The sequence below is a fragment of the Scyliorhinus torazame genome, chromosome 19 (assembly GCF_047496885.1).
Source record: "Scyliorhinus torazame isolate Kashiwa2021f chromosome 19, sScyTor2.1, whole genome shotgun sequence".
In the NCBI taxonomy this organism is placed as follows: Eukaryota; Metazoa; Chordata; class Chondrichthyes; order Carcharhiniformes; family Scyliorhinidae; genus Scyliorhinus; species Scyliorhinus torazame.
Genome location: NC_092725.1, coordinates 36066707 through 36080534, shown reverse-complemented (window position 1 = coordinate 36080534; position 13828 = coordinate 36066707). Strand labels below are relative to the sequence as shown.

The window sequence follows — 13828 nt, the reverse complement described above, 5'->3', positions numbered from 1 at the left end:
AGCGGCGAGAAGCCAGAATCCTGCCACCAGCTAACAGCACATGGCTGAGAAACGCGGCTCGGGGAAGGGGGAAACCCATCCATTGGGATGGATTCTCCATTTGGGAGACTATGGGCGGAATTATCCGTAGCCCGACGCCAAAATTGGGATCGGCGACCAGGAGGAGAATGCCTTCCGACGCCGGAATCCGGGCAGGTGTCTGTTTGATGCTGGTTCGCGATGCTTCACCCCCTCCAAATCGGCATCATCGGGAGGTGTGCCGTCGCAACATCTTTGGTGTGTCAGCAGCTGGCCTACCCACAATCCTCTGCCTCCGATGGCACGGATTCCCAATGGCGTGGGCCACGTGTGGCCCCAGCGGTCGTGAGCCTGACGTGCCAGCATGCGGATATTATCTAGCGCCGGCACACCCGGCAGGGATCCGTGCTGCTGGCCTGGGGGCTTCTGCTAGGGCTGGAGGAAGTGGTGGGGAGTGGCCAGGGTTGGGCTATGAGGTCGGGGTGATCGGGTATGCGGTCCTAAACAGCTGGCACCATGTTTGCCGGCGCAACCGGTGTGTATGTGGGGGGTGTAGACGTGGGTGGATGCAGCTCATCAGCGCTATGTATGTGTGGACCGGGACCGGTGATTCTCTGGGTGATCCATGGGTGTTTCGGGCGGCGCCGGTGCTAGTCCCTTACCGGTACCAGAATCGGTGAGGGTTTTGCTCCGGTTTTCCCATCGTGAAACACCACGGATTCTCCGTTGGCATTGGCACTTAGCCTCAGGAACGAAGAATCCAGCCCTATGTTCTCCCGCCGGAGCTGAATTGCACCAGTTTTACAGTCCCCTTGGGGTCCTAAAGTGGGATGCAATTCAGTGTTCCATGCCATGCAAATTTAGGCATGGCATGGAATACGGGGGATTCCCATGGAATCCAACTACTAGGCTGCCATCTTGAGCAGGTGGCTGGATATTGAGGTACTGCAACCAACCACCTTCCACCCTGTACTGTAAATTGGCCCTCCATCCCCACCGCAAATCGGCCCAACACCACCCCCACCGCACAGCAGCCCTCCACCCCTAGATTATCTGGATGCCCCGCCCACCTCCATGTATGGGGTTGACCCGAACTGCCCCAGTGACCCCAGTAATAGAGGGAATGCCTCACAAAGGCCCTTTTAATAGGGAGACCCCCATAGGGACCCCTGTCATAGGGGAACCCCCCAACAGGGACCCCGTGCCTAAAGGAACCCCCTTCACACACACAGCCCCCCACACCAGAACTGCCAGAAAAGGGGCCCCTTTCTGGAATTAGACAGCAGTCTGTGGTGATATACTTCATTGCAAGTACACAAAGGGTTAATGTACATACACTACACCTAGCTAGACACTAGAGAGAACACCAGAGACATGGCACACAGACAGTCAGTAAGATAGGACGCGATCAATGGGCATTCACAATTACACACAGAGGTGACACTACTACAGGAGGGCATTACACCAACCCATATAAAAGGACACATCACACATGCTCAGTCTCTTCCCAGTGGAGTCTCTCAGTGAGCACAGACACAGGGTTGATTGAACATCACTCTCACCACGTGGATTGTCGCAGATTGGTTCGTCAGTCTGAGTAGCTATAGCAGGATTAACAGTAGCATCGAATCCAAGTAGGAGAATTGTTATTCGTTTAATAAACGTGTTAAAGCTATCTCCAAGTCTGAACCTTCCTTTGTCAGAGTGCACATCAAGAAAGCAGTTTATGCTACGACAAGAGCATAACAAAACACAGTCTAGATAGGGGCAGTGCGAAGCATTATAGCTGTAATGCTTACCAAGCAGCTCCAGTGTCCATTCCTCAAAGAAGAACAGCTGTACTTGCATCTGGTTTCCACAGAACCATCAGCTGCAAGCCATTCATCGCTTTCCACAAATGGTCTGTGATTTGCAACTTGTACAAACCATCTGCAGCTTTGATCCATTTATATCCCTTCACAGTTCAGTGGCCTAAGTGGTGAAACCCCAATGTTTGTAAATATTGACCACATCAAAGAGATGTAAGTGCATTCCAGCTGATGCACCTGCACTTACCTCTCTTTGATGTGGTCAGTGTTTACAAATATTGGGAACCTGACTAGGCACAGTGGCTCTCCTTGGAGGAATGGACAGGTGGAGCTGCAAGGTAAGTACTGCAGCTATAATGCTTCCCACTTCCCCGGTCTGGACTGCTCTCTAGCTTCCAGACAGGGCTCACTTTCTGAAATGGCGGGGGGGTGGTGGTCTGTGTGGGGGGGTGTCTGTGTGTGGGGGTGTGTGTATGGGGAGGTCTGTGGAGAGAGTAGATTTTCAGTGAAGTTACAGAAGATTTGAGCTGTTTATAATTGTTTATAATTTTAAGAAATTAATAAGGAAGGAATTATGTTCAAATATTCCAAATTTACAAACAATACCAAATTGAAGAAAAATTAATATCCAAATCGACAAATTCAAAATGACCTGGACAAGCTCAATTCATAAGCGGAGATGCATTCTAAGACAGAGGGGCAGAAATGGTTGTTGGAGGTCCCTGGTTATAGATGTTTCAATAAGATTAGGGAGGGTGGTAAAAGAGGTGGGGGGGTGGCATTATTAATTAGAGATAGGATAACAGCTGCAGAAAGGCAGTTCGAGGAGTATCACCCTATTGAGGTAGTATGGGTTGAAGTCAGAAATAGGAAAGGAGCAGTCACCTTGTTAGGAGTTTTCTATAGGCCCCCCAATAGTAACAGAGATGTGGAGGAACAGATTGGGAAACAGATTTTGGAAAGGTGCAGAAGTCATAGGGTAGTAGTCATGGGCGACTTTAACTTCCCAAATATTGAGTGGAAACTCTTTAGATCAAATAGTTTGGATGGGGTGGTGTTGGGCAGTGTGTCCAGGAAGCTTTTCTAACACAGTATGTAGATTGTCCGACCAGAGGAGGGGCAATATTGGATTTAGTACTGGGTAATGAACCAGGGCAAGTGATAGATTTGTTAGTGGGGGAGCATTTTGGAGATAGTGACCACAATTCTGTGACTTTCACTTTAGTAATGGAGAGGGACAGGTACGTGCAACAGGGCAAGGTTTACAATTGGGGGAAGGGTAAATACGATGTTGTCAGACAAGAATTGAAGTGCATAAGTTGGGAACATAGGCTGGCAGGGAAGGACACAAGTGAAATCTGGAACTTGTTCAAGGAACAGGTGCTACGTGTCCTTGATATGTATGTCCCTGTCAGGCAGGGAAGAGATGGTCGAGTGAGGGAACCATGGTTGACAAGAGAGGTTGAATGTCTTGTTAAGAGGAAAAAGGTGACTTATGTAAGGCCGAGGAAACAAGGTTCAGACAGGGCATTGGAGGGATACAAGATAGCCAGGAGGGAACTGAAGAAAGGGATTAGGAGAGCTAAGAGAGGGCATGAACAATCTTTGGCGGGTAGGATCAAGGAAAACCCCAAGGCCTTTTACACATATGTGAGAAATATGAGAATGACTAGAGCGAGGGTAGGTCCGATCAAGGACAGTAGCGGGAGATTGTGTATTGAGTCTGAAGAGATAGGAGAGGTCTTGAATGAGTATTTTTCTTCTGTATTTACAAATGAGAGGGGCGATATTGTTGGAGAGGACAGTGTGAAACAGATTGGTAAGCTCGAGGAAATACTTGTCAGGAAGGAAGATGTGTTGGGCATTTTGAAAAACTTGAGGATAGACAAGTCCCCCGGGCCTGACGGGATATATCCAAGGATTCTATGGGAAGCAAGAGATGAAATTGCAGAGCCGTTGGCAATGATCTTTTCGTCCTCACTGTCAACAGGGGTGGTACCAGGGGATTGGAGAGTGGCGAATGTCGTGCCCCTGTTCAAAAAAGGAACTAGGGATAACCCTGGGAATTACAGGCCAGTTAATCTTACTTCGGTGGTAGGCAAAGTAATGGAAAGGGTACTGAAGGATAGGATTTCTGAGCATCTGGAAAGACACTGCTTGATTAGGGATAGTCAGCACTGATTTGTGAGGGGTAGGTCTTGCCTTACAAATCTTATTGAATTCTTTGAGGAGGTGACCAAGCATGTGGATGAAGGTAAAGCAGTGGATGTAGTGTACATGGATTTTAGTAAGGCATTTGATAACGTTCCCCATGGTAGGCTTATGCAGAAAGTAAGGAGGCATGGGATAGTGGGAAATTTGGCCAGTTGGATAACGAACTGGCTAACCGATAGAAGTCAGAGAGTGGTGGTGGATGGCAAATATTCAGCCTGGATCCCAGTTACCAGTGGCGTACCGCAGGGATCAGTTCTGGGTCCTCTGCTGTTTGTGATTTTCATTAATGACTTGGATGAGGGAGTTGAAGGGTGGGTCAGTAAATTTGCAGACGATACGAAGATTGGTGGAGTTGTGGATAATAAGGAGGGCTGTTGTCGGCTGCAAAGAGACATCGATAGGATGCAGAGCTGGGCTGAGAAGTGGCAGATGGAGTTTAACCCTGAAAAGTGTGAGGTTGTCCATTTTGGAAGGACAAATATGAATGCGGAATATAGGGTTAACGGTAGAGTTCTTGGCAATGTGGAGGAGCAGAGAGATCTTGGGGTCTATGTTCATACATCTTTGAAAGTTGCCACTCAAGTGGATAGAGCTGTGAAGAAGGCCTATGGTGTGCTCGCGTTCATTAACAGAGGGATTGAATTTAAGAGCTGTGAGGTGATGGTGCAGCTGTACAAAACTTTGGTAAGGCCACATTTGGAGTACTGTGTACAGTTCTGGTTGCCTCATTTTAGGAAGGATGTGGAAGCTCTGGAAAAGGTGCAAAGAAGATTTACCAGGATGTTGCCTGGAATGGAGAGTAGGTCTTATGAGGAAAGGTTGAGGGTGCTAGGCCTTTTCTCATTAGAGCGGAGAAGGATGAGGGGTGACTTGATAGAGGTTTATAAGATGATCAGGGGAATAGATAGAGTAGACAGCCAGAGACTTTTTCCCCGGGTGGAACACACCATTACAAGGGGACATAAATTTAAGGTGAAAGGTGGAAGATATAGGAGGGATATCAGAGGTAGGTTCTTTACCCAGAGAGTAGTGGGGGCATGGAATGCACTGCCTGTGGAAGTAGTTGAGTCGGAAACATTAGGGACCTTCAAGCAGCTATTGGATAGGTACATGGATGACGGTAAAATTATATAGTGTAGATTTATTTGTTCTTAAGGGCAGCACGGTAGCATTGTGGATAGCGCAATTGCTTCACAGCTCCATGGTCCCAGGTTTGATTCCGGCTTGGGTCATTGTCTGTGCGGAGTCTGCACGTCCTCCCCGTGTCTGCGTGGGTTTCCTCCGGGTGCTCCGGTTTCCTCCCACAGTCCAAATATGTGCGGGTTAGGTGAATTGGCCAATGATAAATTGCCCTTAATGTCCAAATTGCCCTTGGTGTTGGGTGGAGGTGTTGAGTTTGGGTATGGTGCTCTTTCCAAGAGCCGGTGCAGACTCAAAGGGCCGAATGGCCTCCTTCTGCACTGTAAATTCAATGATAATCTATGATTAATCTAGGACAAAGGTTCGGCACAACATCGTGGGCCGAAGGGCCTGTTCTGTGCTGTATTTTCTATGTCTATGTCTATGTCTAAAGTGCAAGGTTATGAAATTTGGTTGTTTAAAGGTTTGCTTTGGATTATGTGCTGATTGGGATTATTCTTGAACTATTGGGGCAGGAATGAGAACTTGATGTTTGAGTGCAAAAGTCACGAAACCCATTAGTTTAATGGCCCCAGCCTGTTAAAAAGGGAATACTGTAGATAGGTGAGTTAGATGGACTGAAGGTCTTCTACTGCTTGAAACTATTATGATAGGAGAGATTATAACTTCACATGCCAAAAATCAATTCAGAGGTAAATTCGGTGCTTTTGTTGCTAATAAATTAATACAATTGACGGAGAATAAATTAAAGTTTCATCCACTTTTTTCTTCCCTAGATGCAGCCATTGAACTTGGTAGCGAGATTGCAGCTGATCAGAAAACCAGAGAAAGGAATCGAGATGGTACTGATAACTCTATTCTCCTGCTTATGGGAATTCACCTGCTCCTCGATAGCTCCCTGAATGAGACACATTGCCTACCCTGGGTCTCTTCTGCTGGTTCCCTGAATCTTAATCTGTTTATCTGCTGCCTCATAAATTACAAATAATGACTGATTGGACCTGTCTCTGACCCATCTAACCTACACAATTATAATACCTTGTCTATCGCTGTAAGATTTTGGAACTGGGAGACACAGATAATTAAGGTATAGTTTATCAAGAAGCAACAATTTAAATATGACACATCAGCGAAACAGACAGGAAAAGTACACTACCCGTGACAGTGAAGTGATTCCAGTGACAAACAGAGAGTTAGCACAGAGTGATGATCTCAGTATTTTGTGATGGCAACTTTCTAGTCCCTAGTCTTCCCTCCAGCTTCCTCCATCTTCCTTGGTCTATCCTCCACCTGAACAAAGAGTCTGCCTGATGAGGACTGTCCCCTGACAAGAACTCTCCACTGCCGAGGACTCCCCCTCATTGCCACAGAGGGCGGTGGAGGCCGGGACGTTGAGTGTCTTTAAGACAGAAGTTGATAAATTCTTGATTTCTCAAGGAATTAAGGGCTATGGAGAGAGAGCGGGTAAATGGAGTTGAAATCAGCCATGATTGAATGGTGGAGTGGACTCGATGGGCCGAATGGCCTTACTTCCACTCCTATGTCTTATGGTCTTATGGACTCTCCACTGCCGAGGACTCCCCCTTGACGAGGACTCCCCCCTAACGAGGACTCCCCCCTGACGAGGACTCCCCCCTGACGAGGACACCCCCCTGACGAGCATTGCCTCCTGACGTGGATTCTCCGCTGACGAGGACTCTCCCCCAACGAGGACTCTCCCCTGATGAAGACTCTCCCCCGAAGAGGACTACCCCGTGACGTGGACTCTCCCCTGACGTGGACTCCCCCTGACGAGGACTCCCCCTGAAGAGGACTCCCCCCTGACGAGGCCTCCGCCATGACAAGCACTGCCCTCCCTGACGTGGACTCTCTGCTGACGAGGACTCTCCCCAACGCGGACTCTCCCCTGACGAGGACTGTCCCCTGACAAGGACTCCCTGACGAGGACCCCCCTCCCCCCCCCCCCCGCAACGAGGACTCTCCCCGACGCGGACTCTCTCCTGTCGAGGACTCACCCTGACGAGGACTCTCCCCTGATGATGACTCCCACCTGACGATGACTGTCCCCTGTCTCCGAGTATGCATTAATACACTTTATTTTTATGGGCTGGTAGTTTGCCCTGTTATTTTTGTACCTTCCTAGCCAATGAATACAAAATAGATCCCTAGATGGTCACTTTTTCCCTGTCTATCACTTAGCTCAAGGTCGCTTTTCAGATTACCTCATGATGAGGATTATTTGCTGAACCTCACCAGATAATTAAGATATAGTTTATCAAGAAGCAACAATTTAAATATCAGTGACACAGACAGGAAAAGTACACTACCCGTGACAGTGAAGTGATTCCAGTGACAAACAGAGAGTTAGCACAGAGTGATGATCTCAGTATTTTGTGACGGCAACTTTGTGTGGGGAAAAGATATACAAGGCACCAGCTTACCCACTCAGGAATGTCAATATGGAAGCCTGAACAAAGAGACTTTGACATTTCTCCAGACTGTTTCTGTGTTTGTCCCAAGAGAGAAACAAAACTTTCTCTGCTGAGTTGGCTTTATGATCTGCTGAATAATTCTCTACAATTCTAAAACCTGACATTTTTATTGGTCCTATTTCTTACAGTACTCTTCGCCTGACTCCAAAACACTCATCTGCACTTTGGTGCGCTGATATCGACAGTTATAACTGTTACCTCTTCTCTGATTCGAAAACTGGAATTCTTTCCTCTTCTAGAGATCTGACTGATCTTCACTACTCTCTTTATACTCAATCCTGCTTCTGAATTGGACCTCACACCACTACAGCCTGGAGATTGCCTCTTCCCTTTGCTCAGGTATTCATGCAGTGGACTGGTTTCCATTTGTGTAGCACCTCCAGTTCTAATGCCCTGCTCCCTCCCTTACTTTCTTCTCCATGGCCGTGAATGTCCTGTTTCACCTCTCCCTATTCAAGCCTCATTTAATTCTAGCTCCTATTTGACATTTTTCCCTTTGCTCTCATTCTCCGGACCTGACCCAGCACCTCCATCAATTCTATTGTTTCACACCTTCTTCTCCCTTTCCATCTCCATATGCATATCTTGCAGAAGACCCACATTCTGCTACCTTGCCTGTCCCTTATCACTCAACTGCTGGCCTTTTAAATCATCACCATGTGCACCTTCTTGTTAAACCATCAAACTCCTGGGGTGTTTTATTTACCAAAAGCTTAAGTGAACTAATTATCCATAGAATCCATAAAATCCCTACAGTGCAGAAGGAGGCCATTCAGCCAATCGAGTTTGTACCGACCCTTCGAATGAACACTCGATCCATGTCCATCCCACCCTATCCCCATATCCCCCTAACCTAACCGACACATCCCTGGACACTAAGGGATAATTTAGCATGTCCAATCCACCAAACCTGCATGTATTTGGACTGTGGGAGGAACCCGGAGGAAACCCACGCAGACACGGGGAGAAAATACAAATTCCACACAGACAGGTACCCTTGGCCAGAATTGAACCCGGGTTCCTGGCGCTGTGAGACAGTAGTGCTAACCACTGTGCCACCTTGCTGGCCAATATATGTACTGTCGCTATAAAAGCAGGTCAGAGGCTGGGAATTAGGTTGAGAGAAACTCACCTCCTGACCCCTCCAAAGCCTATCCATCATCCACAAGGCACAAGTCAGGAGTGTGATGGAATATTCCCCACTTGCCTGGATGAGTGCAGCTCCAATACCTCTCAAGAAACTAAACACCATCTGGGACAAATTAATCTACTTGATTGGTAACCTATCCATCACCTTCAACATTCACTCCCTCCATCACTGGCACATAGTGACAGCTGTGTGTAACAGCAGCACGGTGGTAATGTGCTTAGCACTGCTGCCTCACAGTGCCAGGGATTCGGATTCAGTTCCAGCCGTGGGTGACTGTGTGGAGTTTGCACATTCTCCCCGTTTCTGCATGGACTTCCTGCAGGTGCTCCAGTTCCTTCCTACAGTCCAAAGATGTGCAGCTTAGGTGCATTACCATGTTAAATTACCCCCTTGAATCAAAAAGGTTAGGTGGAGTTACTAGGTTGTGGAGATAGGTTGGGAGCATCGGCCTAGGTAGAGTGCTCTTTTGAAGAAGGTGCAGACTCGATGAGCTGAATGTCCTCCTTCTGCACTGTAGTGATCCTATGATTCTATGACCTACAAGATGAATTGCAGCAACTTGCCAATCTCCTTTGACAGCGACTTCTACATCCGTGATCTCTATCATCTTGAAGGATAGTAAGAAGTCTTACAACACCAGGTTAAAGTCCAACAGGTTCAAGTGAAACCTGAGGAAGGAGCTGTGCTCCGAAAGCTAGTGATTCAAAACAAGCCTGTTGGAGTTTAACCTGGTGTTGTAAGACTTCTTACTGTGCTCACCCCAGTCCAACGCCGGCATCACCACATCATGGCTACCTTGAAGGATAAGAGTGCATGCTCACCACCTGCAAGTTGCTCTCCAAGCCATTAACATCCTGACCTGGAAATATATTGTCATTCCTTCACTGTAACTGGGTCACAATCCTGGAACTCCCTCCCTAACAGCACTGCGGGTTACCTACATCACATGGTCTGCAACGATTCAAGAAGGCAGCTCACCATCACCCTCTCAAGGTCAATTGTCATATTGCAATAAAAGGCTAGCCTGGCCAGCGATACCCAAATGTTGTGAATTAAGAAACTAAAATAAATCATCTTTTCTTCACTGTCATTGGGTTCAACATCCTGGGTCTCAATTCTTAACGGAAGAATGTAAGTAAGCAGTTAATATTTAAATAGGTTGTGGTCTTTTGTTCCAGGTAATGTTGAGCCTACCCTGCGGCTGAAGGACAAGGAGACCCTCTTCATGCTACTTGCCCTTCACATGGAAGAGTCTCCACTCTGTGAAAATCCAATGAGACATAAATCAGATAGAAAAGAGAAAAAGATCATGGTAAGAAAAATAATCTGACAATATGCCTCCGATTTCTGATCTGCTTCACTATAATCAATGCTGATTCATAATACTGAATGTGAGGCAGTTCCAAACTACTATTGAGTAGAAACCACTGACCAAAACATTTCTTGTATATCGTCAGCAAGTGATGAGGAGTTGCATTCCTGGAGGTGCTGCCTTTTAGATGTCAAACAAAGTCTCTGGGTGGGATTATCCGACATTCCAGCCGCGGGTTTCTCGGTCACGCGCCGTTCGCTGGCACCAGTATTCTACCTTCCCACCGCTTGTCAATGGGATTTCCCATTATAACCATCCTACGTCACCGGGAAACCTGCAGTCAGGGGAGCACTGCTGGCGGGAAAGTGAATCACAACGGCCGGGAGTCCGGCCTCTGTCTGCTCTCTCGGGTGATATAAAAGATCCAAGGACATTATTTTGAAGAGGAGCAGGGGGAAATATCCCCAATTTCCAAGCACTCAACCAATATCAGATTATCTGATCATGAACACATTGCTGTTTGTGGGAAGCTGCTGTGTTTGCTGTTACATTTCGTGCACCCACAACCACACTTCAACCTCTCGCGGTCATGAAAGACACCGTATAAATCTAAGTCCTTCTTTATTGGCCCATAATTTCCTGGCTCCCCAGAGTCAGATTTGGGAGCTACTCCAAAGATGCGCTGGGGAATTCCTTGCAGATGTTGCCAGGTAATGGTTTATGTAGCAATTGTCCAGAAGCACTAAAGTTCCCTGGACAATTGCACTACGCTGGGATTCATCCGGCAAAGTGACATTGGATGGTTCTGCCAATGTTACGATAATACTTATTCTGACAAAGCTAGAAGAAATTAAACCACTTTTAACTTCAATACCCTGACTTGACTAATTCCACACCCCTGACCCCACAAGGGATTCGTCCCCCAAGCAAGCAACCCCCCCCCCCCCCCCCCCCCCCAAACACACAGTGCCTCTGAAGTTTTCCCCACACCTGACCCTCCACCTGCATGGGTCTCTACCCTCTCTCCACATCCCCCCTGCCCCCCAACCCAGCTGGAGCCCCGCTCGCAACCCGACACTACCAGACCCCTAACCCAACCAGACCCGACCAGAACTAACCTCTCCTCACCGCCTCTCCCGTTTCACCCCCGTGCGCCAATCCAGCTGGATCCTGATCCATCCCAACCCTTACCTTCCCCAATGCTGACTGCGCCGATATGTCCTCACCAACTCACACTCCCACCCCAATGCCCAACCTCCCACCCCCCAATCCCATCCACCCACCTGAGGCACTTAATTTCTCCCCAGCCTATTATTTTCAATGGGAAATTTAAACTCACCACTTTTATGGCAGCTAATGTTGCGCTTCTTTGATACTCCGACCTGGACCCAGGGTCCTGCAGCGCTGCCTGAATCTTGTTGGGCCAGAGGCAAGAAGGTTAAATAATATAGGTGCTGCAGAAATTTAGGGCAGGTAAGTGGGTCTTGTGATGCAGTGGGTAGCATCCCTGCCTCTGAGCCAGAAGCTCCGGGTTTGAGTCCCACCCCAGGACTTGATGGCTAAGGAAGGTGCATTCCTAAACCGCCAAACAGGCTGAAACTGTCAACCTGCAAAATCCTTCCAAACACACTAATGTCTGGTGATAAAAGTGAGTCCTGGTCAGCCACGCTTGATATGGAATGGTGCCCATCAAGCTATAAGCCCCTAGCGACAGACTAGCGACCAGTTTCGGGAATTACAAGCTATGGAATCAGACAAAAGTCTGTCTTAGTGCAGCACTAGGTGAGGGAAGAGATTTGGGAATGGGTAAGGAGTGGCACTCTGACGTTGATTGCCACTCCGAGGAAGTTATGGCCCAATAAGAGATGTGATGATAGCTAAACAATGGGAAACAATGAAGGAAGTAATTTATAATCCTCAACAAATATATATTCACTGATGGGTGTGTCTGCACCAGAGAGATTCCAGCGGATCAGGAAGGCAGATCAACACCACCATCTCAAGGGCAATTAGGGATGAACTTCAAATGCTGGTCTAGCCAGTGATGTCACATCCGATGACAGAGCAAAAACACCTCACTAAATCACACTCAAACTCAAATTATATCACATTATGATCACTCTTCTGCAGTGCTCATTAATGACAAGGTCATTAATTAATCCTGTTTTTTTAGGCAAAATTACAAATTGTCATGACCTCCTGCGCTAGTGCATGGACAGTTCCAGCCCCATTTGACCTGGAGTTGCAACACAGGTGAAATTAGATTTTATTTAAAATACCCAAGGTCCTTGGTTGAACCCAAATAAACTAGTCACCAGGGGCGTCATTCTCCGACCCCCCGCCGGGTCGGAGAATGGCCGTTGGCCGCCGTGAATCCCGTCCCCGCCCCCGCCGAAGTCTCCGAAGGGAGAAAAGTCGGCGGGGCGTTAATGGCGCCGCTGCCGCGGAGAATGTCACGGGTCTGCGCAAGGCAGCCGATTTTCGGCCTGCCGATATTCTCCCTTCCGGATGGGCCGAAGTCCCGTCGACGTGATGACCGTTCACGTCGACGTGAATCAAACCTCCTTTTCATCGGCGTGACCCGGTGCTCCAGGCTCACGCCGACCAGCGAGGAGGTGAGTGACGGCCTGGGGGGTTGGCTCTGGGCAGGAAATGGCGTGGCCGCAGACTGATTGCCTGAGGAGAGGTTTGTCTCGGCTTGTGTGTGTGTGTGTGCGGCCGTGGGGGGGGGGGGGGGGAGGGGGGGGGTGGTTAGAGTAGGTTGGGCTCCGGGGGAGTGCCGGGAGGGGGTCCGTGCCGGGGTGGAGGTTGGGGGGGGGGGGGGGTCCGTGCCGGGGTGGAGGTTGGGGGTTGGGGAGGGGGTCCGTGCCGGGGTGGAGGTTGGGGATGGGGTCCGTGCCAGGGTGGAGGTTGGGGGTTGGGGGGGGTCCGTGCTGGGGTGGAGGTTGGGGAGGGGGTCCGTGCCGGGATGGAGGTTGGGGGTTGGGGGAGGGGTCCGTGCTGGGGTGGAGGTTGGGGAGGGGGTCCGTGCCGGGGTGGAGGTTGGGGGGGGGGGGTCCGTGCCTGGGTGGAGGTTGGGGGTTGGGGAGGGGGTCCGTGCCGGGGTGGAGGTTGGGGAGGGGGTCCGTGCCGGGGTGGAGGTTGGGGGTTGGGGGGGGTCCGTGCTGGGGTGGAGGTTGGGGAGGGGGTCCGTGCCGGGATGGAGGTTGGGGGTTGGGGGGGGGTCCGTGCTGGGGTGGAGGTTGGGGAGGGGGTCCGTGCCGGGGTGGAGGTTGGGGAGGGGGTCCGTGCCGGGGTGGAGGTTGGGGGTTGGGGGGGGGTCCGTGCTGGGGTGGAGGTTGGGGAGGGGGTCCGTGCCGGGATGGAGGTTGGGGGTTGGGGGGGGGTCCGTGCTGGGGTGGAGGTTGGGGAGGGGGTCCGTGCCGGGGTGGAGGTTGGGGTGGGGGGGGTCCGTGCCGGGGTGGAGGTTGGGGGTTGGGGAGGGGGTCCATGCCGGGGTGGAGGTTGGGGGTTGGGGGGGGGGTCCGTGCTGGGGTGGGTGATGGGAGGGCAAATGAGTTGGTCCACCTGGCCAGGTGCCAGCCTCCAACAGTTGGACCCATGCGGTCCATGCCACCTGGCTGGGGGGAGGAGGGGATATGGGCAATGATGACATGTCGTCGTTCCCCTCCCCCCCACCAGGCCGTCATGTTTT

General features: G+C 49.8%; 1 protein-coding gene across 1 annotated transcript in view; it reads left to right on the top strand.

Annotated features, from left to right (window-relative positions):
- The window catches only part of LOC140396658 (uncharacterized), a 51788-nt gene that overhangs the window by 21751 nt on the left and 16209 nt on the right, over positions 1-13828 (top strand). The window contains exons 4-5 of the mRNA XM_072485453.1: positions 5957-6022; positions 10001-10134. Coding sequence (XP_072341554.1) covers positions 5957-6022; positions 10001-10134 — 200 coding nt within the window. The remainder of the gene's footprint in view (positions 1-5956; positions 6023-10000; positions 10135-13828) is intronic.